Source organism: Malaclemys terrapin, chromosome 8 (genome assembly GCF_027887155.1).
Source record: "Malaclemys terrapin pileata isolate rMalTer1 chromosome 8, rMalTer1.hap1, whole genome shotgun sequence".
Taxonomy (NCBI): domain Eukaryota; kingdom Metazoa; phylum Chordata; order Testudines; family Emydidae; genus Malaclemys; species Malaclemys terrapin.
In genome coordinates this window covers 14,799,612-14,826,644 of record NC_071512.1, presented here as the reverse complement: position 1 = coordinate 14,826,644, position 27,033 = coordinate 14,799,612, and the positions used below count along the sequence as shown (strand labels likewise).

At 43.0% G+C, this 27,033-nt stretch overlaps 2 protein-coding genes across 3 annotated transcripts in view; both read right to left on the bottom strand.

Annotated features, from left to right (window-relative positions):
* The window catches only part of LOC128841408 (organic cation/carnitine transporter 2-like), a 43,377-nt gene extending 33,221 nt beyond the window's left edge, over positions 1–10,156 (bottom strand). Inside the window, exon 1 of the mRNA XM_054036380.1 lies at positions 9,614–10,156. Coding sequence (XP_053892355.1) covers positions 9,614–10,006 — 393 coding nt within the window. The 5' untranslated portion in view covers positions 10,007–10,156. The remainder of the gene's footprint in view (positions 1–9,613) is intronic.
* An 11,638-nt stretch (positions 10,157–21,794) lies between these two features.
* The window catches only part of SLC22A4 (solute carrier family 22 member 4), a 61,391-nt gene continuing 56,152 nt past the window's right edge, over positions 21,795–27,033 (bottom strand). For both annotated transcript variants that reach the window (XM_054037924.1, XM_054037925.1), the window contains one exon: positions 21,795–26,262. In XM_054037924.1, coding sequence (XP_053893899.1) covers positions 26,181–26,262 — 82 coding nt within the window. In that variant the 3' untranslated portion in view covers positions 21,795–26,180. The remainder of the gene's footprint in view (positions 26,263–27,033) is intronic.

Here is a 27,033-nt window from a genome sequence, read left to right as displayed (position 1 = left end):
TACCAAATTAGAACTGCAGTGAGAGTTTAGGCAGACAGAATGTACTATAGTTACCTTAACCTCGGTGTCCTGGCCAAATTTTCAGTTAACACAATAATTCTTATGAAAAGTGCTGTGAGACCTTCAGTAGCTTCAACTGGTCAAAAATCACATTTTAGATGCAGCCACTATACCCGTAAAGTCCTACCTAACTCAGATGGAAGAATGGCACTTTGTAAATTACCATGACCAAATCCTGCAGTGTCTAAGGGCTTGTCTACATGGTGCATTAGTCTGCACTAGTGGGATGTAAATTATGCTGTTAATGTAGTCACAAAACAAGACTTCATTAGTGTGCACCAGGGAACTTTTAGTATGCGCCAGTAGGATCCACGTAAGCCTGTTAGTGTGCAACACACTGGTGCACACTACAATTTAAACCCCTTTAGTGCAGACTAATGCACCATGTAGACAAATCTTAAGACTCCCAACCAGACAGTGACCTGGCTTGACCCTGCTCAGCTTGTGCTGTGATTCTGTCAGCCCTCATAAGAACATAACATACAAACATAAGTACGGCCATAATGGGTCAGAACAAAGGTCCATCTAGCCCAGTATCCTGTCTTCTGACAGTGGCAAATGCCAGGTGCCCCAGAGAGAATGAACAGAACAGGGAATCATCAAGTGAACCCTTTCCCTGTCACTCATTCCCAGCTTCTGGCAAACAGAAGTTAGGGACACCATCCCTGCCCATCCTGGCTAATAGCCATTGATGGACCTATCCTCCATGAATTTATCTAATTCTTTTTTGAACCCTTGGCCTTCACAACATCCTCTGGCAAAGAGATCCACAGGTTGACTGTGCGCTGTGTGAAGAAATACTTCCTTTTGTTTGTTTTAAACCTGCTGCCTATTAATTTCATTTGGTGACCCCTAGTTCTTGTGTTATGAGAAGGAGTAAATAACACTTCCTTATTTACCTTCTCCACACCAGTCATAATTTTATAGACCTCAATCATATCTTCCCTTAGTCATTTCTTTTCCAAGCTGAAAAGTCCCAGTCTTATTAATCTCTCCTCTTACGGCAGCCATTCCATACCTCACAAGATAATATGATAGCATCCCATTAAAAAAAATCCAATCAATCAACCTACAGTGATAGGAGAACCTTCTTACAACAAACTTCCAATCTGATTTCACTATAAATTTTTCATGCATTACAACATGTAAATTGCAATTCTATTATAGGGGAGTTTTTTCCATGGAGGTTGAGAACATCTTACTATATAGTACCATTATGCATAAAGTAAGCTTCACCATTATTGTAACTGCCAAGCCAGTGGTTTGTAATTTATTACTCCCCACAAAGTAGGCATGTTTCTCAGATTAATCTGGAACAGCCTTCCAAGGGGAGTGGTAGGAGCAAAAAAACCTAACTGGCTTCAAGACTGAGCTTGATAAGTTTATGGAAAGGATGTATGATGGAACTGCCTACAATGGCATGTAACTGATCTGCGACTGCTAGCAGCAAATATTTACAATGGCCTGTGATGGGACACTAGATAGGAAAGGCTCTGGGTTATTACAGAGAATTCTCTCTCAGGTGTCTGGTTGCTGGGTCTTGCCAACATGCTCAGGGTCTAACTGATTACCATAGTTGGGGTCAGGAAGTAATTTCCCTCCCAGGTCAGACTGGCAGAGATCCTGGGAGTTTTTTGCCTTCCTCTGCAGCACAAGTCACTTGCAGGTTTAAACTAGTGTAAATGTACAGAATTCTCTGTAGTCTTTAAATCACGACTTGAGGACTTCAATAACTCAGCCAGAGATTATGGTCTATTACTGGTGAGGGTGGGTGAGGTTCTGTGGCCTGCAATGTCCAGGAGGTCAGACTAGATTATCATAATGGTCCCTTCCGGCCTGAACGTCTATGAGGTTACAAAGAACTGTTCCACTATAGAAGCACTACTCTAATATTAATGAAGGTTTCATTTCCTTAAGAGTGTTACTACAGGCACCAAACATAGATAGACCATTACAAATATCAAATACTTCCTCTAGAGGCTTGCTCAATTTCACCCCTGTTATATAAGGAAGACTTTTCTGAAACCTGCAGTTGCAGTCTATGCTGTTTATTGTTTTCTGATCCCAGCACGGGCAAACATAAAAGATAAAAAAACAATAAGAAATTGGAATTATTCTACAAGCTAAAATCTCCTTTTAAAAATTGAGCTGATAGTAACGGTTTTGTTTTGGTTGACCCTGCTCTTCCCTCCCACCTGCTACCCTGTAAATGAAGGCACGACCTTCAAGTGATCTGTCATTCTCACCATTCACTACTTATGAACTCTGAATAAAATTCTGCCCTTAGCTACACCCATGCAAACCACTACACTTAATGGGGTAGCATGGGCATAAGTGAAGAATTATCACATAAGTTTGTGTTATTTACATTTATCAAGTGCCCAACGCCCAAGATGCGCTATTTCACTATATAAACTATCCAAAAATGGAAACCAGGTCCACATCTACAAAAGGATACAGTGTATTTCTTGAATTCCTTCTCCTGAAGTTGTGTTAAGCCTTTGCAATAGTCTCATCTGTACAGAAAGTTAGGGGAAATTTCAAGCTTTTTCATTATTTTATAAATCAATCCAATACAATAAAATAAACCCAAAACAATGCTGATGATGATGAATTTGGGAGGGGTGGTGGAGAAAGGAACACTGACCATGATCTAAGACTGAACTAGCCAGCAACTTTTTTTTAAATGCTAAAATTAGTTTTAAAGAGTCATGGAAACATTAGCTCTATAAATACATTGTCTGCGTTATGTCTAAGGTGGTGGTGTCTTAATATTCACTGCAATAACACTGAAATGCTAGCCTACCGTACTAGACAAATATGGGCTACTTCAGGTAAGTATCCCTGGGGCACTTCTGTCTTATTGCTATTGAGTAACTTTGAGAGGCAAAAAAGGAGCACTTTTCTGTGCTGGGAACTTGCCAGGAGAGCTGGCAGTTTCTCAAAGAGACAATATTAAAAGTACAACAGCAAACTATCCTGATGCAAAGGAAAGATAAGAAAAGTTGTAAAAGGCTCCATCAGGAGCTCTTTAATGACCTGAAAATCAAAAAGCAATCCTGAAAAAACATGAACGAATTGCTATGGATGAGTACAAAAGAATAGCACATGCATGTCGACACAAAATCAGAAAGGCTAAGGCACAAAATGAGTTACATCTAGCAAGGGACATAAAAGGTAATAGGTGGTTTTAGAAATACATTTGGAGCAAGAGAAAGATGAAGGAAAGTGTAGGTCCACTACTTAGCTGGGAAGGAAAGCTAAGAACAGATGACATCAAGAAGGCTGTGGTGTTTAATGCCTATTTGGCTTCAGTCTTCACTAAGAGGGTAAATTCTAACCAGATACTTAACACAAGTAATATTAACAATAAGGGGGAAGGAACACAAGCCAGAACAGGAAAAGAGGAGGTTAAAGAATATTTATCTAAAATTAGATGCAGTCAAGTCGGCAGGACCTAATGAAATTCATCCTAGGTAACTTAACGAACTAGCTAAAGCAATCTTGGAACCATTAGTAATTATCTTTGAGAAATCATGGATGACAGGTGAGGTCCCAGAGGTCTGGAGAAGGGCAAACATAGTACCTGTCTTTAAAAAGGGGAACAAACGATCCAGAGAATTATATAGTAGACACCCTAACCTCAATACCTGGAAAAATACCAGAACAAATTTGTAATCATCTAGAGGATAATAGGATTATGAAGAATGGCCAGCATGTATTTGTCAAGAACAAACCCACCTAATTTCCTTCTTTGACAGGGTTACTAGCCTAGTGGATAGGGGAGAAGCAGTAGATGCGACGCATCTTGATTTTAGTAAGGTTTCTGATGTAATCCCACATGACTTTCTCATAAGCAAACTAGGGAAATTAAGTACAAGTTAAATTGCTACAAAAATAGATGCATAAGTGGTTGAAAGACCATACCCAAAGAGTAGTTATCAATGGCTGTCTGTCTGTCAAAATGAGCAAATGCATCCAGTGAGGTCCCACAGAGGGTCAGCCATGGTTTCTGTACTAGTCAATCTTTTCATTAATGACTTGGCTAATGGACTGGAAATTATGCTTATAAAATTGGCAGATAACACAAAGTTGCACTTTGGAGGACAGCATTAGCATTCAAAATAATCTTGACAAATTGGAGAACTGGTATGAAATCAACAAGATGAAATGCGATCAAAACAAGTGCAAAGAATTTCATTTAAGAAGGAAAATAATTAAATGAACAACAAAAATGGGGAATAACTGGCTAGGCTGTAATACTGTTGAAAAGGATCTGGAGATTAGAATGGATCACAAATTGAATGAGTCAACAATGTGATAAAGTTGTGAAAAAGGCTAATATTCTGGGGTGAATTAACAGAAGTGTCATGTGTAAAATAAAGGAAGCAACTATCCTGCTCTAATTGGCACTGGTGAGGCCTCAGCTGAAGAACTGGATCCAGTTCTGGATGCCGCACTTAAGAAAAATGTGGACAAATTGGAGACAGTCCAGAGGACAGCAACAAAAATGATAAGGTTTAGAAAACCTGACCTATGAGAAACAGTTTTAAAAAAACTGGGCATGTTTAGTCTTGAGAAAAGAAGACTATGGGGCGAACTGATAAGCTTTCAGATATGTTAAGGGCTGTTATAAAGAAGACAGTGATCATGCATTCATCGTGTTCACTGAATGTAGAGCAAGACCAGCAAGGAAGATTTAGGTTAAATATTCAGAAATCTTCCTAATTATAAGGACAGTTAAGCACTGGAATAGGCTTCTAAGGGAGTGGAATCCCCATCTCTGGAAGTCTAACCCGTTCTTAAAACAACAAAGGTTGGACAAACACTTGGCACAGATGGTAGAAGTTTACTTGGTCCTGCCTCAGGGCAGGAGGCTGGGCTAGATGACCTCTTGCGATCCCTTTTAGCCCTACATTTTTACGATCTGATATTGTAGAATCAAAGAGCTCTTTCAAGTGCAATTCTCTTTTTAAAAAGTGCTTATTAAACAATGATATTGTGGACCTCTTAAGGACTTTAAGATCAAATCAGTTTCTAGTATACAAGTAAACAGGATGTCTTTTCAAATTGTGGGCATATTCAGCCTGTGATTTGAAAGCCAAGATAAATATTTTTCTTGCTCTGACATGACCAGTAACAAAGATTCTGAAATCAGGACTTTCATTAGACTTCCTCATCTTCATATGTTAGTAGCTTTCCCAATCAATACATCTGTTCTCTATGTATAGACGTATCATATCCGCTCATTTTTCTGAAATAAGTGTGGATTGCTTTTCACTTCTGATTGCCCTGCAGAAGTAGCCTAGCTATGAAAGAAAGTTTAACTAAAGTATTGTCTACACAGGGACACTCAGAAAAGTTAATCCAAATTAGCGAAAGGTAGATTAGTTAAATGGCATTAAACCCATGTGGACACCTTCATTCTACCCTTAATTCTGTTTAGCTTAATTACACACAGAGAGCAGATGTATTAAGAAAGCTGGTAACATGTGAAGAGGAGGAAATCTAATGAGAATCCTGATATGACTTTTGCTATGCTATGCCACCACTAGAATATGCATGAAGAGGTCAGTAAATGTTTAACTTGGTAGAGAAAGCTTTGATTTGAACTTCAGCCACTGGTTCCATGGTTATATAAACAAGGCCAGTGCAGTTTCATTAATCTCTCCTGTTTACTCTTTAAAAAAAATAAACTTGAATACCTGGAAATTATGCACATTACTAGTCTATGCTTCTGAGGGCAATTCCAACTGTTGGTACCATTGTCTCCACTTTCCCATACCCTCTGTTAATTCGCTTCATATGAGCTCTACAAAGATGCAGGGGTCTGCCTGCATAGAGCTAATTACATGATCAGGGCCCTACATTGTGAATTTTGGGGGGCAGGGACTGTCTCTTACTATAGGTTTGTACAGTGCCCAGCACAATAGGGTACCAATACTGACTAAGGCCTTGAGGCACTAATGTAATTCCAATAACAACAAGACCATAAGAGAGAAGTAGGCTTCCAATGAAGTTTCTTCTTTTAAAGTCACATAATGGTTGCATTTTGTTAAACGAACAAAAATGTAAAACTTGCCCTTAACCACTTGATTTCAAATTCCCACTAGTGTAAATTTTGTAATGAGATATTCTAAAAAAAAAAAAAATTGCAAAATGTAAAGATGAACACACAAGTATAATAATTGTATGTCATATACCACCTGGCATGCGGCAATTACTCCTACCATCATAACACTTAGAAAGTGGCTGAACAGAGGTTTTCAGAATGGCAGACTAAAAGTTGAGCACATTTAAAATTGGCCAAAATATGCAAGACCATTCCGTTATCCAAGAGAAGGCAACTTCCTCTTTGTTCCTCCTCTACAGTCCCTTTGTCTCATTCTATTTCACTTGATAATTTCAGTGTCAAATTCTGCTCCCACTTACGCCTACTCAATGCCACTGAAGATAGCAGAGTTTAACAGTTATAACTGGAAGAGGAATTTAGCCCTTTGCTTAATTATCACACCTCTAAGTGTTTTAAGTGCCATATATCACTTTTTATTACCATTTCATTCTGCCACTGACTTACATAGAAAAGAAATAGAAATTGCATAAATGGTGGTTTTCTTGAGGGCATGAAGTTTTATTCACCTCTCCACTTATAGTGTTTAAAATGAGTCACAAATACAAAAAGCAGTTACAGTATGTATAAAATGATCAAATATACCAGCATCTCTAACTGCAACCTTCTGTTAAATTTACACTGGGAAGATTGACATGAGAAAGAGGGGTTTGCTTTTAGATAAGGAAGAAGGGAAAGGCATTTTAAGCCGCTTCTGCTTCTTAAAGACTGTCACATAAGTGAGGGCCTTTACTGTGGCCATGCGACATGAGACAGAAGATGCTTCGGGCAACATTTTTTTTTTTTTTCTAGATTTCAGTTAAAACCAGATCTGGGACAAAGGTCCTCATGGCCATCTTGACAAGTCAGAGAGAGATATGCAGCTAAACATGAGATTAATTAATCATAAAAGGGCAGGAATGAGTCAACAGATTAGAGAGTTAAACAAGTTTAACATTGAAAACCTCTAAGTAGGTGAAAGGCCACAGCTCTTGCAAAACTGACCCAGAAGCATAAACATTCGTAAAAGAAGTCATGATGCATGAAGTCTGGGACTGCCAAGTACAGTTAACTCCTGCAAGCACAGGGATCAGGCAAACAAAACAGTTTCAAACAAAATCAGCCAAACTGTACAGTGTGTTTTCTTGAAATTCTAGTGTCACGCACTGTATCAGCTTCCTCTATTCTTACAATTTGTTACCAGACTCTCCATCTTTCTGAAGTTTAAAGTTCAGCCGGTTTAATTTGCAATGTGCTGAAACTCAGTACATGGTTTTGTCAGCGAGGAGACAAATTATAGGATGAAACCATGTCTAAACCACCAAGCCATTGAGCTTTGAAGCATTCAAAACAAAAACAACACAATGTCATGTGAACTGGAATAATTTTAAGAAAGCTCCATTTTTTAATCTTCTCTGTAATAATAGTTTAGGCCTTTGCAATAGTGCTTTTCAGTGGTGTCCAGATACAGTTCTCTCGAAAGAAGTTCAGAACAGTTAAGTGTCTAAAGCAGATCTTAAAAAGCAATTTAGGTGATGCATCAGTGCTGAAAGGTGAAAGCTGGTGTGGAGATGGCAAAACTTCACTAAAATCAGCTGTGAAAATCGTTCAAGCCTCAGTCACTACCTAAGCTCAATAACAGTTGTCAACAACCAATTAAAGTTTTGCCCTGTCTACACTGGCTGGTACAGTGGTGTGAAAAATTATCAGGGGCCTTCCATTTAAAAAAAAAAATCTGATTTGCCAAATTTAGTACTGGGACAGCAAAATTCTAAGTCACTGAAGTATGCAGGTTACATCAAAAGAGGCTTACACTTTCTTTGTTACAGCAATCTCCTAGGCACTGCTGCAGAGAAGCACAATGGTGCATGTTATTCCTGCTATTTATTTTTTAAAAGGTTTCTGTTTCTTGTAGAAGCTTTCAGCTGGGGAAAAATATCACAAGAGCTTGACAGACAAATTTACATATGATGTGTGGGAAAGCAGACAGAAACTTTTAGACTATCATTGTTTCTGCCTCATAGACACACTTCCAGCAGCTTAAATAGAGATGACATAACTTCCCCACCCCCAGTCTCTCCTTCAGCAATAGCTTCCTACACCAATCTCTTGTCTAGCTAATCCTTCTCTTCTTCATGCATCTGAACTGTTGTCCTGTATATTTTAATAATCTAAATTAAACTGTACGCCCTCCAGCACCCACACTTTGGCATTCCAAATGATTTTTAAAACAGCAAGTACATTCATGACACAATATAAAGACAGGCAGGCTGCAGGGACCAAATATAGGTTCCTTTGCAAACACCTAGATCTTCAGTTAAGAAAGAGACACATCAGCAAAGCCCAGCACAAACCTCCCCATGCAAAGTGGTTTGCTTCACTAAGGAATGTCCAATTTTTTTTAATATTAACATTTGATAGACATGTCTGATTCAATAAATGTGTAATCAGAAGTTTCACTTAATTTAATAAGATCAGCAAAAACAATATGTACTGGGTTTTGTAAACAGTCTGTAATTTGATAGCACCCTGTCAAGGAGAGAGCTGATGCTTATATTACTGTATAATGTTTCTCTAAACAAAAGCTCACTGATGTAATTATTTTAGTTTTGTCTCTGATATTTACATAGCAATGATTTGTTAACCTGTTAAAACTTTCGAAAGAAAGAGGCAATATAGTCAGTGACCTGAACAGTCAGAGAAAAATCTGTTTCGTGTCAAGAGGAGAAAGCGTAGGGTTGATGTAGCTACAGTAAGCAACTCAAGATGAACAGGTCCCTAGAGTAATGCGTCCAGTATTGGATATGCAGTCCCAAAAATGTGAAGGTAGTGGGCTTCAACATAGAGGACAGGTGTATTCATGGCCCTGCAGCCTCCTCTCCTGCAAGCATACCTATTGTTACACTCTAGGTAACTATGGGCCCACTTTTCCCCTTCCACCAAGCTTCAGGGCTCCCATCCGCAGCACATCTCAACTGAAACAGTAGCCACTGGAGTCAGTAAACACTAGCTCCCACATCCTGTGACAGAGGTACTGACGTGTAGAATTCTATCCCCTGTCATGGGTCGGGGACTAGGAAGTAAAGCAGAGTCTCTCCCTGTATTATTGATCATTTATGCACCAAATCAGCAGGTTATCAACAATGACTTCTGTACCTCTGTGCCTCCAGTGGTTACCGATACACTCAGACCCCTTACCCCGGCCCCCCTAACTCCCACACTGGCCCCACATTGTTAACACTCCCCTTCTCGGCCCCCATCCCCAGCACCTCCCACCGTGAGCACCCCACTCCCTGTGCCCCCCAACACCCGTCCCAGCCGCATCCCACTTCTTGGCCCCACTCCCCATCCTTCTCCTCATCACCCCAAGACCCCTTCACTCCCCCCCCTCTCGTCCCTGGCCCCCAGGGCTCCCCCACGGCGGCGGCCCCCGCCCGGGCGCACCTCGGTGACGATGGTGGAGAGGTAGAGCTCCCGGCTGTACTCCCAGCCGTCCAGGCACTTCTCCTGCTCCAGCTGACTCAGATCCACATCCCTGCCGGGCTGCAGCCCCAGCGCGGAGAAATTGGCCAGCGACTCCAGGCGGTAGCGGCGGCACCTGCTGGGCCCCTCCCGGCCGCCCTGCACCTCGCGGGGGATGCTGGCGTTGAGCCACTCGCGGCTCAGGTTGGCGCCGGGGGGCACCCGGCAGCGGTGCTCGGGGGCGCCGGCCAGGAAGACGATGGAGAGCCCGGTGAAGCCATTGGGGACGATGCTGGCGCTGAGCAGGAAGAAGACGAGGCGCTGGAAGGGGCCCCACTCGCCCAGGAAGGCGGTGACCCCCTCGTAGTCCTGCATGGCGGGGCGCAGCCGGCGAGCAGCGGCCGCGCAGCGCTTGGGCCCGGCGTTGAGGAGCGGCGGCGGCGGTGGGTACACGCGGCCCCTTCTGGCGCGGAGAGGGAGCGGCCGCCGGGAGCGCTCCCAGGGCCGGCCGAGGGGCCGGGCCCGGCGGGGGAAGGGGGTGGGGCTTTCCCCCTTCCCACCGGGGCCCACGCGGGACAGGTGGCGTCGCCCCCGCCCTCTCCCTGCTGCCCGGGCTGGGCAAGGCAGGCGCTGGCTTAGGGCGTCCCGCCCCCGGGGCCTGGCGCTGCCCATCCTGGGGGCGCTGCTGAGCCCAGCTCAGCTCCCGGGCTCTCTCCCGGCGGCAGCCCCGAACACGCCGCGCTGTGGAGACGGCCGGTTACACCCGGCTTCCAGAGCCCCGGCTCCGCAAATGGGCGCGAAAGCTGGTGGGAGCCAGGCAGGGGCTCCAGGCACAGCAGCGCCGAAGGGGAGCAGCCGGGCCCTGCAGCCACAGAGCTCGGCCCTGGGTAGGAGACAAGCTACAGCCCCTGGTTTGTAGAAGATCTGTCATCTTTCCCCTACCTGCCCCCCGTTGGAAGGCCTGGGCCTGAGTCTCCTTCCTCCTTGTGTGGCCATTTGCCCCCCGAGCAAGTAAGGTCCCAGGCTAGGTCCACTGTGCAGGTTCAGCCAGTCTAGGGCCACTTCTCCCCTGCAGTGTTTACAGTCTAGTTTAAGACAAAGTGTAACAAGGGGGAGAATAATGGAGGAAAGATGAGGAGAGCAGAGACGGCTCAAGACAATGTACTACTCCCCCCCCCCCCCCCCCAGAAGTGCCATAGGCATAGCTTTAACAGGAGATGAATTTACCATAAAATGCCTACAACATTCACCATACATCTGCCACGGCCCAGCCTGCCATACACTGTCTACGTGCACCATGCTAACCCGCATTAGCAGTTCATTAATGGGCTTTGATCTAGTCCTCTCTGAAAGGAGACTCCATCTGCCCTCCCCTCCGAGAGACCCCATCTGAGTGTCAATCTGAAGGGCACCCTAGGATACAGGGGGAGCAGCACTAGGCCAGAAGGGGGTCCCTGATATGAGGCTGAAGGGAGATGGGGGCATGTAATACATGGGTGGAACAAGGCGGGATAACATTGGTCGGGGACTGAAACCTGGACACAGATGGAGTGCAGGCCAGGACTCAAAGGGAGATGAGTACATGGGAAAGATGGGGTGGGGTTCAGGACACAGTGGGGGACAAATGGAGTGGGGGGGACTAGGGACAGATGGGTGGGGACGCTAGGAATATGGGGCAAGGAGCAGACCACAAGGCAGATGGGTTGGGGCAGGCTGCTAGAAGGGGGCCTATGGGATGGGGTGGTAGAACCCCAGGGTCAGACAGGATCGGGGCATAGGACTCAATGGATCAGTAGCCTGGGGTAGGAAGAGTGGGCAGCCCCCAAGGGTTCAGGGGCAGATGAGGTGGGAGATAGATGCAGGAGCAGTACCCTGGGTGCTATATGGGTGATTTAGTGCATCTGCCCTCCCCTGAAATGAATGGCACATGCCATGGACCACACATGTAATTCAACAGGGCATTAGTAACTTGGTTGGGCTGTGTTGTGTATAGAGATGTTTATAGAGCGTTGCACAAGACCTTTCCTGTGCTGCTGCAGGCCTAATTTCCAACGATGTAGTTCCTTGAAAAGCCATTCATGGCAACTGAGAGAAGCTGCCAGGGAGCAAAACCAAATAAACCTTGAAGTGTTGCACAACTATTTGCAATCTTATTCACATTTCTCATTTACAGAATCTGAGTCAAAGGTAAAGCAGCCTCACTTAGCAGTGAAACGTTGTCGCCCAAGTGGCTAATCCAAGTTTGGGGCCCTGGCAATGTTCCATTTGGGAGTAGAAATCAGTGATGGTTAGATATTGCTTTGATACACTTTTGTTTATTTACAAAGAATGTAAAAAAACCTTTGTGACTCTGAACGCAGAAAGTATCAAATAGCAGGAAACAGGTTTTTTTGCTCAGAGACCCAAGACCACTCTTTTCAGCCTGAACCTCTGACCCAAGAAATCTCTCCCTAGGTTTCTTCCAGGGTCAGACCCGGCTTTCAGCAGCTCCTTGTGGCTAGGCTGTCTCTGCTCATGCATGCACATATCCAAAACAATACTCAGCAAAACCCCTCTGACTTCTCAGCCCAAAAATTTCTGGGCAGGTTGGTTCACAACCCCCCTTTTGTTTTAGGTGGGGGGGCTTGTGATTAATTTATCCTGGCAGTTATGTTAATTGAGGAGTGTGTTACACTCAAAGAGGTTTGTGATGTAAGCAGTCACTACTTCTCAGCATAACAATATTTTATCTCAGACAGCATTAATACATCTCTTTGATGAAAATTTAACTTTTACCAGGTAATAAAACAACTAAACTTTAAGAATCTGTATTTACATAGAGTTAAAATTTACACACAAGGTCACAAAGTCAAGGGAAAGGAGAACTAAGAGGCAGACTTATCACCTCACTAGATATGATTCAGAGGGGGTCTATGCAAGCAGATCTAATAAGGGTAGTTTCCACAAGGAAAGCTGAGGCTGTAACGCTTCAGTGTAGAATCACTACAGCCACAGGAGGGGTTCTCCCAATGGCATAGTTAATCCACCTCACTGAAAGACGGTAGCTATGTTGATAGAAGAACTCTTGATAGAAGACAACCTACTGATGTCTACACCGGGGGATAGGTTGGCATAACTATGTTGCTCAGTTGTGTGTGTGTGTTTTTTTCACAGCCCTGAGTGATGTAGCTGGGTTGACTTAACTTTTGGGTATAGGCCTGGCCTACCCCTGCCCCTCTGCTGTGCTGGTGTGTTAAAGGTAAAATGGTATTTTTCATTCAGCCACTGTCCCCCAAAAGCACCAAGAGAGTCAGAATTTCTCCCTAGGGCTCCAGAAAATGCTAAGAAAAGAGACAGGCTGCTGAACTTCCCCAAACCCATTGGCCCCATAGGGTGTGGTTTTTCCAGCCAGCAGTTTGTACAGCCATTGCCCCACAGCTGGCTGCGTTCAGTAGCACTAAACAGCCCAAGTTCCGGGACATTCCTACTTTTTTAAAAGGAGCGACAGAGCATACTGCACCGTGTGGTAGCCTCGGCTTTCCTTGTGGAATCTACCCTTATTAGATCGGCTTGTCCCCCACTTTGTTGGCTAGGGCAGAATTTCGCCTCAACATTCTAAATCTTATACAATATGTAATGCTCAACAGAGTGGGCTAAGAATAGGCTCATACTCTTAGCTGAGTTGCTTTGCTTATGAGTTTAAATCAGACCCTGGGCATGACCTTTTTATGGTAGCACTGTATTTAGAAAAAGGTGCCTGTAAATCTTTTAAAATTACTTAAAACATGGAAGAAAACACCACCTACGGTTTCAAGCACAGGGATTCTATTCTACTCAGGGCTCAAGAAAAAACAAATCAGCACAGGTCTGTGGCTTGGTCTTTCCTGAGTTTAGCTACAATGCTGCTCTCTGTGAAGGTGAGCACCTGTTCCAGATGCAGATTTTATTTGCTTATTTTTAATTTTATTTCTCATTTGGGAACTTATCCCTATGATTCTGCTTTAAGAGGAGGAGTGAAATTTGGCTCAGGGATTGTTCCAAAAATATTGCAGGGGATGAGGACTCTCCCTGCTGTCAAAAAAAGAGGACAGGGCTTGTCATCTCTACTGCATAGGGCCTCTATGATCAAAATAGGTCTGCATTTCCCCTGGAAGATCCAGCCTAAGATATTAGTAGTGAATCTCTGTGAACCTGTGTCATAACTATAAAGGGAAGGGTAACAGCCCTCCTGTGTACAATACTATAAAATCCCTCCTGCCCAGAGACTCCAAAATCCTTTTACCTGTAAAGGGTTAAGAAGCTCCGGTAACCTGGCTGACACCTGACCCAGAGGACCAATAAGAGGACCAGATACTTTCAAATCTTGGTGGGGGGAAGGCTTTTGTTTGTGCTCTTTGTTTTGGTGGTTGTTCGCTCTTGGGACTAAGAGGGACCAGACATCAATCCAGGCTCTCCAAATCTTTCTGAACAAGTCTCTCATATTTCAAACTTGTAAGTAAACAGCCAGGCAAGGCGTGTTAGTTTTATCTTTGTTTTCTCAACTTGTAAATGTACCTTTTACTAGGGTGTTTACCTCTGTTTGCTGTAACTTTGAACCTAAGGCTAGAGGGGGGTCCTCTGGGCTCTTTAAGTTTGATTACCCTGTAAAGTTATTTTCCATTCTGATTTTACAGAGATGATTTTTACCTTTTTCTTTAATTAAAAGCCTTCTTTTTAAGAACCTGATTGATTTTTCCTTGTTTTTAGATCCAAGGGGGTTGGATCTTGATCCACCAGGAGTTGCTGGGAGAAAGGAGGGGGGATGGTTAAATTCTTCTTGTTTTAAGATCCAAGGGGTTTGGATCTGTGTTCACCATGGAATTGGTGAAGAGTTTCTCAAGGCTACCCAGGGAAGGAAATTAGCACATTGGGAGTGGTGGCGGCGGACTAGATTTAAGCTGGTAGTTAAGCTTAGAAGTTTTCATGCAGGCCCCCATGTCTGTACCCTAAAGTTCAGAGTGGGAAAGCAGCCTTGACAGCCTGTTACTAGGGTAACCAGATGTCCCGATTTTATAGGGACAGTCCCGATTTTTGGGTCTTTTTCTTATATAAGCTCCTATTACCCCCCACCCCATCCCGATTTTTCCACACTTGCTGTCTGGTCACCCTAGCTGTTACTGGGGTGGAAGCAGGGGGCTGAGTCCAGCAGCCCTGTAGCACACTCTCCAAAACCCTCCACCTACAACCTGAATAGGGGGTGGAGACGGAGGAGGTGGCTGAGCTGTACATCCAGCACAGGATCTAGGCACAATCTTCCTAAGTTTTGCTGAGCTTCTCTGCTGGCTCTGTTGGTTCATCCAAACCCTGACCTGGGGAGAGGGAGGGTTCTACAGGGGGAGGCATGGCAGCACCGCTCTTGGAATCTGCAGGGTTTGAAGCAGGCCTGGGCCTTTTAATTCCTTGTGTCAGCTTTTCCAATCCTGCCTGCCCCCTTTTCTTTCGAAGGGCAGGGCACTCCCACAATAGGTTTCTGAGATAGTGTCTGAACCTTTCTCCTACAGCTAAATCTTTCCACTCCTGCCAGGCTCTTTTCCTGCAGTCTTGCCCTCTGAAGGGTAAAATGCATTCTGCCCCCAGCTCCTCAATGAGACATTATTCAACAAGGGGGGGGAAGCAGGAGACACAGGCCTTTCCTTTTGTCATTGGCTCTCTCAGTCTGGCTCTCTCCCTGAAGCCTGCAACATCTGCTGCAAGTGCCTCAGAGCAGGAAGTGGAGCTGAGGGGAGAATCTCCTCAAAAGAGAAATGCAGCCCCAGGACATGGCTGGGAATTAGATAAATCATTGAGCTGAATTTTAGTCTGACATTTTGAATAAAAGATTGGAATTTCCCCAGGCTGAAGTACTCATTGTAGTGGAGTTGTGGACCTTGACATAATGAGGAAAGAGATGATGTCTGAGACCTTAAAGGCCCCTGTAGACTTTGCACAAGCAGTGCTTTCATGGGTGGATGATTTTGCAGGCATGATCCCTCTCAACTTAAAATCCCACTGTTTAAAGGGCTTCTCTTTCTGAAAAAGATAGTGGTACACAAATCTGTTTCATGCAGGTAGATGGAGTTGTGGTCCCTGAGAATAGGTGCCCCAGGCAACTCAGTTCCTGGCTCTTAGTACTCCAGTGGGGAACATTTCCGAAAGTGGAGGCTAATCAGAGAAGTAGAGATTTAACCCTGCCTGGCTCCGCACAACTCCACAGAAAGGAATACCATTAGATGGCAAGTTGAAGCAGTCCCTGAAGTAGATTAGGAGAGAATATCACTTTGCGAGTGCTAGCTGATGCTGAGGCAAAGTCAGGAGCTGCCCTCAGCAGCCTTGCAGCAATTTGCAGGACTGTCACTCAGCCCTATGTGGGGTTGGACCCCCAGACTGGTGCCAGGCTCTTTCATTCTGAGACCAAACAATTACCCACAGCTGGGGCAAAATGAATTTACTGGACACTATTCCCAGGATGTATTTAATGGAGCTGTGCAAGAATCACAGGCACTGTTTTGTCCCATTCCCAGTACTCATCAACCCACAGAAATGCTGATCTATCGAGGAAACCAGCCATCTATTTCAGATAGCAGGGAAACAACCCATTCCCCATAAAGGGCTGTACCCTCCCCTATTCTTAGTCTCACAGAATCAGGGATAAAACAGAATATAGCTCTATCTGAAACATCTGAAAAAGGTCTTAAAGGAGGCTTATCTTTACTTTCCCATTTTCTCAACTTCAGTCATTACTATTTTATCAGACAAATGCTTCTAGGATCATAGGAGTATTAATATTAGCTGTAAGGAAGAAAGAAATTCCCCTTCATCTCTTCCTGGGAAGTTCTGTACAAAGAGAAAGCAGAAACAAACACATTCTTCTGGATTATCTTGGTTTCACAGTAGACCCAATGAATAGACATGTCGTGCCAGGGAAGTCAGTCACAGAGTATCAGGCAGAAGATCTCATCTCAGAGGAATGTTAACAGAAGATGAAAACAGCCAAAAAGGAAAACAAGTGCAGTTACAGAAACAAAAATCCAATCTGTATTGGAGCCTCTTGGAAACACTTGTCTCATGCAACAATGTACTTAAAAAATAATAGCACCTAGATCTCAAAGCACTTTATAAAGAAGGTCGGTATCATTATCCCAGTTTTACAGATGGGGAAACTGAGGAACTGAGTAGACCAAAGTTCATATGAAACTTATCCAGTTATTTCCCCCTCCCGCAACTTATCCAGTTATTTCCTCTCCTGCATCTCATTGTATTACATCTGTTTATATTTAAAAAGATGATCTTGCTTCCCACACTGGAGACAGGTAGCTGTAAAAATCACCTTGGAAAATTTATGAGACTTTACCTGAAAAACGACTAAGTGGTACATTCCATAAATCCGGCTAAAAATGGAGGAATCATTCCAAGTCAGGACAGTGATGAAAATTGGCATCCAAAGCTTCAGGTTTATGTCATTAGGTGAAACTACACCCATGCTCATGCTGTTGGAGAAACGTTGTGTTAACTATATTTGCAGAAAAACACATAGAGTCTCATTTAGGAAAGCCAGATAGAATTAGCCCAGCTGTGGCAGTAATCTCTACTGAAGGGAACTTCAGGGGTGGCGCATTTCCCTGCTGCCCATAGCTGACAGGTCTTATTCTGCCCCCAAGATGCAAGCAGGCTGAAATCACCTATTGTAGCAGATCTTATCACACAATTGAAATTTTCAGGTAACTTTGCATACATTTTCCCAATGTACTGTGCTTCACTTTTCTCATTTGTAAAGTCTGTGGAATAGTCGTAGAAAACTCAAAGTTTGGAGAACGTATGAATGTACCTAAATCATTCACAGACAGCCTGTATGTTCCAGTGATCTCCAAGGGTAGTAAGACACCACCAGGCGCCTGATCCTGCAAACGCTTACATGTAAAGGCTTGGCAAATTGGGTCCTGGTAGAGTCCATATGAGTGTATTACACCAAACAGCAACCACACAAAAACTGCACGTTGAGGACTTGGAATGGAAGACAACATTTTAAAATGAGTGCAGGTGCAAAATAACTTCACCTGTTGATGACATCCAGCATGTAACTTAAACATTACTGTACATCTCTCAATGTGCAGGTTACCTTAAAAATAAACAGTCCTTTTCTGTTTTTAAAGAGCCTTATAGACTGCAAATTTTAGAAGAAGCAGTGAGTTCCAGGAACTCAAATAAGTCAGCTTCACAGACTTTTGAAGAAATAGTACAAAGCTCACATCATGAAAGGAAGTTGTTTAAAAAATTGCTTGAGTTGTCCCTCTGCTCCTCAGCCCATTTCCTGCCAACTGCTGACAATTCCATCAGGCTTTTAAACAGGAAATACTAGTTTTTAGTGATATAACCCCTACTCCATACTTTGAGGTTCATTAATTTCACACTCCCATTGCAAATAACATCAAAAAGCAAGTCTGCCATGGTATATTGGGTTCTGGTTTGGACTTTAATGTCAGGTTGATACTGCAAATTTGCTTAACTCTTTCAGTGGTCTTAGTTTAAAAGTCTATTCAATTAGAATTTTACTTTTGCTTCTGTAGGATTGAGGTCTGATTCCCATACTGTTTTCTGGGACAGAGTGCCAGACATTAATAAAATATAAATTATGGGTATGGCGTTCTACTACTAAACTGAACCATATTTTTTAAAATTCCAGACTAAAAGGTCCAGACCAGAACAGTTACTTACTCTACAGTAACGGTGGTTCTTTGATATGTTATAGTCAGTGTGGATCCCAATGTTAGAGTGCAAATGCCTCATGCCTGTGAGATGGGACATTTTTGAGTGGCAGCATCTGTTGGGGCCCCACATGTGCCACCTCATATGCGAGGGTATAAAAGGCACAGCAGCTGCAACCCTGATGCAGTTCCCTTGTACTTCAAACCCGGTCATAGCTGAGGACTCAGGTAGCTGAAAAGCAGGAATGGAAAGTAGGTTGTGGATCCATGCCAAAGTACACTGTGAAGAACCACAGTTATTCCACAGTAAGTAACCGCTCTTTCTTCGAGTATGTGTCAGTGTGGATCCCGCTGTTGGTGACGGGCGAGCAGTAACGTCCTCGGATGGTGGGAGTGAGGTGTTCTAGCTGTATCAAATAGTGATTGGAGTACTGCTGTCCCAAACTTGGTATCTGCTCTGGCACCCATGTCAAGTGCATAATGTTTCAGGAAAGTCACTGGGTTACTCCTCATTGCAGATGTCCAAGACTGTAGTGTTTCTGAAGCAGGCGGTAGATGCAGCCTGTGCTCTGGTGGAGTGTGCCTTGATGTTCAAAGAGAAAGGCTCACCTGGCAGCTGATGGCAAGTACAAATGCAGTGTGTGATCCATTCGGAAATTCTCTGTGGCAAGACGGCTAGGTGTTTGGACAGGCCAGATACAGACACAAAGAGGCAGCTAGAAAGCCAAAAGGACTTGGGCCCAGTAAGGTAATACAGTAATGCTTTGGATTCATCCAGGGTGTGCAGTTTCTTCTCAGAGAGCAGCTTTGAGAAGAAGATTACCTTTACAGTCAATTGATTTAGGTGAAGGTCTGAGACCACCTTAAGGGTGAACTTGGGGAATGGTCTCAGCACCACCTGTCTCTATGAAAGATTGTATAAGGTGCTCCAGCCATGAGAACTTGGAGTTGACTGTGTCTCCGAGCTGAGGTGGTGACCCCCAGAAAGACCATTTTAATGGTAAGGTGGTACATAGAACATTCAGGCAGTGGTTCTGAGGGAGGCTACATGAGCTTCAGGTGAATGACAGTGAGGTCCCAAAAGGGAGCTGGGTCTCCAAACAGAGGGTAAGTATGAAGAAGTCTTTTAAAGACTTTCAATACTGTGGGATGTGAGAAGATCAAGTGTGACAACTGGTGGAGTTATCTCCAGAGGCGTTGTCTGTTCATGAGAAGATACTGAGCTCTGCCTGGAGCCTCTGTGCTGTTGATGCCAGACTGTGTGTTAAAGCAAACACTTATGATCTCAGATGATGTAGGTGTCAGGCACAGTGCTGGCGTTGATGTCAGTACTAGTTCCTTTCTTGGCACCATCATTTCTGAACCGGTCTTGGGTGTTGTCTGTCTTCTGGATAACACTGGCTTTCCACTAGCAGGATTTGAGAGCTTGTCTCCTTAGGGTCTGATGAGACATTCACAGATTGTGCCAAAAAGTGGTGTTTGAGCCTTGTGTCTTGTGACTTACATGTCCTAACAGAAATTGACAGACACACTGAGCATCTGCTAGGTATGTGCAATTCCCCTAGGTAGAAAGGCATCTTCTGTGTCTCTCTTATAAGAGTATTAGTCAATCACAGGATGGGCAGAGCTTGAAGCTTGCAGGTTGAGCTTACCATGCTAAGGAGCCCTGTACAGGAGGTCTTTCCAGGATGTGTAGAGAGAGAAGGGGCTGGGTCTAGCATCCTCATTTGGTCAAGATGGCTAGACCACACACCCCTTCTCCCCCAGTATAGTGGTCAAAGATAAAGGTAGCCAAGGAGTTCTGAAGAATTCAGAAGGTTTGTGGTAAGGTTTAGCTGAAGCTAAGAGCTAGCAGTCGGACACTCGTCAGGGTCCATCTCACTGCCAAGAGCAGATAAGAGGGAACTGAGGGAGAGTCGCAGCCACGCCGCCCTTTATGCCCTTGTACAGAAGCCCCAGGAGGCCTGAGTGTGTGCATGGTCCTGATGGGCACTGCTACTCCAAGATTTCTGGTCATGTGCATGAGGCATATGTGCGATGACAGTGGGATCCACACCGACGCATAGTCAAAGCAACAGCAACTTTTTTCACAACAGTATCTACGTCACAGTGATTAAGCTTGTTGTGATAACAGTTCTGAACTTTGGTCAGTACCATTATAAAACCTAACTATAGAAAACTCCTATCCACTAAAAATTGAAAAGCCTTCCTCTTTGGAAGCAATAATAGTAAGACTTTGCACTTCTATCCTAGGACATCTATGCAGTTTAAAAACATTATTCAAAATAAATTAAGACACAAAGCCTATTCAATAGTGAAGTATGTAGTCACACTTTAGCTGGGGAAATGAGGCAGAGAGATTAGCTAATGTGCTCAAAGTCACACAGCAAGCCATGTCACATATAGGACTAAAACCAAATTGCCTAGTTCCCAGTCTTTTGTTTCAAGCACTAATCTATGCTTCCTTCAATGGGAAATACCCCACGAAGTCAAATCATTGAGCAGTGAATTGCTTATATTTGATCGTATGTAAAAATTAATATTGTATAGTAAACCACTTTGTTTTGGTTGTTTTCCATTAAAATCATTCATCTATCAGAGCACAAATTGCCTTCCAGCTGGACAATTTAGCTATCAAGATTTAAATATTCCATCAAGTACCAAGTGCCAAGCTTCCATATCCATGGGGGTGCAATTTAACACTTGTGTACGGGCAGTTAGATCAGTAAGGTATGAAAACATAAGCAGCTGGGGCATGAGGACTTTTCAGTAGCGTGAGGAGGGAGCCTCCAATCTGAATTGTGCTGCCCTTTTCTCCTCCGCCACAAAGGGTTAATCTTCATGGCATCGATTAATCAATTTGGGCACAGAGAGGGTGCATTATCCTCAGAAAAAGCTACGTGGGATAGTAAATAGCTTAGAAATGCATAAGGGAACAACTCAACAGCCTGGACGAGGTTAAATCTGCAGTTTGTCAGCATCTCCTTGAAGGCACCAGGTCTTGTTGGCACAGGAAAATGATAAAGATTGATAGTCCTTTTTGGAGGTGCTTTCCCTCAAGATCTGTTTCCATGGAAAGTGAATATATATCACGTATGCCAGCAAAACAAAACAAAACAAACCTGCCCTCAGAATAAGGTCACAATTCTGAAGCCTACATAAGAATTTGAATTTCACACTAGAGACATCTACTCGCCCTATTTTCTTTATTGTTTCATTTTTTGTTTTCATTTCATTTGAGGCCCCCGGGCCCTGGCTCTTCTGCCCATATTCCCTAATCAGGTTCACAGTTTCAGTGAGTGCCTTCTGCTCAGAGAAGCTGGAAAAGGCTTGCAGGCAATAGTGATTCTTTAATAATGACTTCGGAATATTTGTTCAGTTTTTAAAAAAAATCTGGAGTAACCAGATGCTTGTATTTGGCTCTAGCAGAAGTTCATTCATAGTAAAAACCACATTCACTGATGCTTGTTGCCAATAAGATTTTATTTTCCAGACTTTATGACAGATACAAAGCATTAGGAGACCCAAAAAATGCCACATATAAACAAACTATAGTCTCACAAACATTAGATACAACTTACGTGTGTCTCATCAAGCACCATAGGCAACTAATAATTAGTTCCCTCCTTCCCCGTCCCCAAAAAGAAAATGAAAACCGATCGGTACCAAACAATTACATTGAATATTAAACTTTCCCTTTAGAACATTTTCAGCTTGGGGAACATCTATTTACACTTAATTACCATAAAGGAAATTAAATAGGACATGGGAACTTAGTGTTTCAGAATGTGTATTTTAAAATTTCATGGAAGGATGCACCTGACCCTACAAATGGATCCATGTAGGCAGAGGCTTTGCACCCAAGCAGAGCCCCATTGACTTCAAAGTGGTGTTGTGTTAGCACAGGAGTGCACCTACACCAATTAGCTTGCAGGATTGGGGCCTTAAGAGTCAGTTACCTTAAAAGAACACGATCAGTGTTACTAAGCCAAAAGACTGCCCTACCTTGATAGTTCTCCATTCTGGAAGAGCTTACTGTAGTGCTCCCACTTCCCATTCTCTCCCCTCCCCTCCCCCCAACACTTATTCCATGCTAACTAAATGTTAAATGACTTCTCAACCTGTCTAATAATAAGCTGGGGTACATCCCCCATTTCCAAGGAATGTCACACATATATAGGGTTACTGTCCGCTTAAGTTATATTTTAAATATATTTCCTTATATTTACCATTCTGGATTTTAAAACTCTTCCGATTTAGAAACAAATCTAATTTTACTTTCCGCTATTTATGTTATTTGTTTACTTCCTACATTCATCTCACTTTGGATAATGGATGTCAGTGCAGACCGCAACATTTTTCTTTAGTCAGTTTCATTTTCAGGTTCTGTGTTTTAATGTTTGAATTGCAAACACTGCAGATGGCATATGTTTAAAAAACTAAACTGTTTTCATACAGTGTATCTATTGGTCTCAGGTAGGGGGTATTTTTGGTAAAGCTGTCTTACAAAGTTTAAATGTTGGGCCCCAAGTGAGTTAAACATATCTGCTTAAACTCTAACAACATTCCGATTAAGCATCTATCAGTAGCAAAAAGGAAGCCGCTCCTCACTGCAGTCTGACGAATAAGACAAAGTAAAGCCACTCTCCAGTCACCCTTCCAAAAAGGGCTTTGTCTAGATAGACTAATGCTTCTCAACCAGGGCTTACAGGGCCCACTGGGGAACCGTGAGCAGGTTTTAGGGGGTCTACCAAAATAAACCAGAGAGTAGGGCCGGTATTAGGCTCACTGGGACCTGGGGCTGAAGCTGAAGCCCGAACAACTTAGCTTTGCAGGTCCCCTCTGGTGCGGGGGCCCAGGCAATTGTCCTGCTTGCTACCTCCTAATACCAGCCCTGGCTTTTAATCTACCAGAAATGCAGAAAGAGATGTCGTAGAACAAGCGGGCTGTGGAGTTTTTATAGCATGTTGGGGAGGCCTCAGAAAGAAAAAGGTTCAGAACCCCTGCTCTAGACAGCGTCCTTTTAAGACTTGGAGAGCATTTAACATTTTGCAATGAGGAGTTCTAGGCTCAGACATCAGTCACTAGAGTTCTGCAATCTTTTAAAGAAGTCTGCAAATACCACAGGCTTTTAAGACCAAGAACAATCCTCCTATGGCTGTAGCAGTGGCTCTCTCTTGGGACTCTATTGTTAAAGTACATTCACCAAGCCCAACTTGGTGCAAGAAGAACGTGAAATGAACTTCTAGCTTTAGCAAACTTTTCCCATCCGCTTGCAGATTAGATTTCACTTGCATTTCCCCACCACACACACACACACACACACACACACCTTATGAGCCTATTCAAACAGATTCATAACCAGGATATCCAGTTACTGAAACATAACTTAGTCAATGTCTTAAAGAAAGAGACTTCCTTTCACAAAGTTTTAAACACATAGGAGACTTCACTCTTTTCAGTTATAGTCCACAGAGATAATAGGTTATATAATAGGTCAGTGCACATTTTTATTATAATAAAGAAAAACAAGCTAATGGCAACTGCCACAGTTTCGTCTATACTTCAGCAGCTCCAATAAGCCAGCTTCAGATCTTGCTGAGGATAGATTATACAGACACAGCAGGGTATATGTGATTAGCAGGGCACACGAGGAATAATACAACTCCCAGCAAAATCAATGGGAATAATCCTCTCCTTCCCCAACCCCAAAGCACTGCTTTACAAGTGGTAGCCTGACTGCTCATAAATATACAGCTCCCATATCGAGCCCCAACTTATAACTCATTTGAAAAATGTTATAATCAAAGCTGTATTTGACAGGCAGACAACTTATCATGAAGACTGCAGTGCTAGGCGAAACCAAGTGTATGTTAAAACTTGTCCAGCAGCATTTTAAGCCTATGCAATTCTCTTAGGAAGGCTTTACAATTTAAGAATAAATAAATAAAATAATAATAGTGCCAGAAACTGGACTTTTTGCCCCTCTTGATCCCTCCATAGAGTCACACTCTATGGATTTCTTCAGGCATCACTGTTCAAACCTGGGCAAGATTTATCAGACGACAGAAAGCCTCCTTGCAAATGCTCCATCAGGTGTAGTAACTCCTTTTTTGCTACGTTTAGACACAATTTAAAGTCCTTGTTATAACAGTTTCACAAGCTTCTGAGTACAGTCCCCTAATGTCAAAAACATTCTCATTAAAAATAAAGCTGCTAATACTTAAACTGTGAGATGTATCAGTGCTAAAGGCCTGGGAAATGCTCAAAAACATAGACAAACTTGTTTTTTATTTTAATTAAAAACATGCAAAATTAACTTTTCTGTGATCCTAAAAAGTTACAAGAGTATAAAAATATTTCAATTGGTTTCAGAAATTTCCAAGTCTCTGATCACATAAAAGAGAATAAGTATCGCCTTTTTTATAGAAAGTATCTTCATAAAAATATGGCCACGATATACCAAGCCCAATCCCCGCATCTCATGTAAACAGTTCTATCCCATTCTAATATCAAGGGTTTGATGAGAATGGTAACTGAAGTAATCTAAACAGTTATTCTATATGCTAGACCAAAGGGAATTTCCTCTATATTACCAAAAAAATCAGCTATATCAAATCTTTAAATATTGCAAATGCCTTATGAAGAAAACTCTGTTTGAAAAGAGATGAGATAGCAGCAACGGAACAGAACCTTGGCCCAGGACAATGGCTGCCTTGCGCTACATTATCAATATGGCAAAACCATTTATACAAAAGAAAGGTTTAATTTTCAAAGCCAGAGTCTTTAAGCCTGAAACAAATAGTCTGTTGCACTTCAATTTAATTTCCGTTTGAATACCTTTGCCTGATAGATTCAGTTTCATAAACGACTGTCGTTCTATCATTACTTGTATCTCAGCCACAACTGGCTTCAACATGAAAGCAAAAAAGATTCATGAAGCCCAGATTGCAGTGCATGCCAGTTACACAATTTAAGTAGGTGAGAGGTTATGAAGTTTCTCTCTTTGTTTAAGCTTACTAAGGTGAAATTCACTCCTGTGCCGAGGGCCAGCACAAGACAAACACAGCACTCAAATCCCCCTTAAGCTTTCAGACTGAGGCTTAACTGGTATATACTCCTTTTGCTGGTCCTCTGCACAGTTGGGGAATGTCACCTTCTGAATAATGATTAGCCATCATCAATCCGGCAGGCTAGACAGATTTCATTTGGCCAGAAAGTAGATATGCAACTAAAATATCTTTTTTGCTAAGAAAGCATTATAACACTGTTTTCTTCTAGCAAAGTATTTGTTCGAAAGCCTGTAGTGCAGGAACTAACAGCATAAGTATAAAGTGTATTGCACTGTGAGCAGCGCTGTCATTTGACTCTTCATCTAATATTGTTCTAACTTTTTTTTTTAAAGTTCATTTAAGCATTAAGACTTTGAAATAGTTCTCATTTGAAAATACCGGTGTTAGAATCTTGAACTAATTTTTGACTTTGGTATTTCAATTCACGTTTAAGCAGCTTTTGAGTGCAAGATTCCATTGAGTCAATGCTGTGACTGCTCCGAATGCTCTCTTATAACCTGATTTTCAAAGGGTGCTGAGCACTCATAGCTTCCTACTTAAACAGAAGCTACAGCTGATCAAAACCTCTGAAAATCAGGTCACTGCGGATAAATTATGGGGAATCCTATGGAAGTAGATGGCATCTTCACAGCACTATATTTAGTACAATAGTACTGTAGACTGTAGGTTCATAACTATGCGGCACCAGTAGTTTTGACCCCAGGTTTTTTTTCTGGTAGGAAATGCACTGAGCAGTACTTGTTCTTTTTCCAGCCCATCAGGAGATGCAGAGCCTTATCATAGCGTTGTTATCTGAGTCTTGGAGTCTTCAATCGCCTTTGAACTCCTTACATGGTTGGTGCGTTGTCTGTTTCTGAATCTGAAAATGAATAAAAGATTTGAGGGCTACAGAACACTTTATAGGAACCAGACATGAAACATTCCGCTCCCAGACATTTAGCGCAAAACCGCTAAAATAACCAAGCTGCATCCCTGAAAACATCTTCCAATATAAAACTGCAGAAAAGCCCATTACATTGGGATGTGATGCTCTAGAAGGGACCCTCTTCTTGAAGAGATGATAAAATGAACAACGTTTGCGAGACTGCGTGTCAATACTCGCTGGTCCAGGGGAGATCATTTCATCCACACACAGAGCATGTGTTTAGGAAGTGTGTGCATGAGGCTCGGGGCAAAATTTCAGCTGTGCCCAGTATTTGCAGTTAAGGTTTTATCAATTTAAAAACTTACAAACCACTGATCAAACACCTAGGAAACCCCTAATAGTGACAAGGAGCCGCAGGCATTTCCTCAGGAGTGCCTCTGACCCTGAGAATTACAGACCCTTATGTACATCCTGGATAGCCTTTTATAGGCAGTTCCAGCCTTCTCCAAATAGTTATTGCTCTTAAGTGCAAATCTGCCCACAATACTGAGCCAGAATAACCTGGCTGTGTGGTAGGGGAGTTGCACTGTGGCTACCACAATCCCCAAAGGCAAATGCCCACTCTTTCCCTGGTGATGGAAGAAGGTAGAAAGAAAATGGCCGGCACATAAGCATATTTGGGCTCACCTCAGATGTCCCCTCAGCTGCAGCATATTGGAAAACCCTCAGTGGAGCACAAGAGGTTTATATCTGTCTAGGCTCATC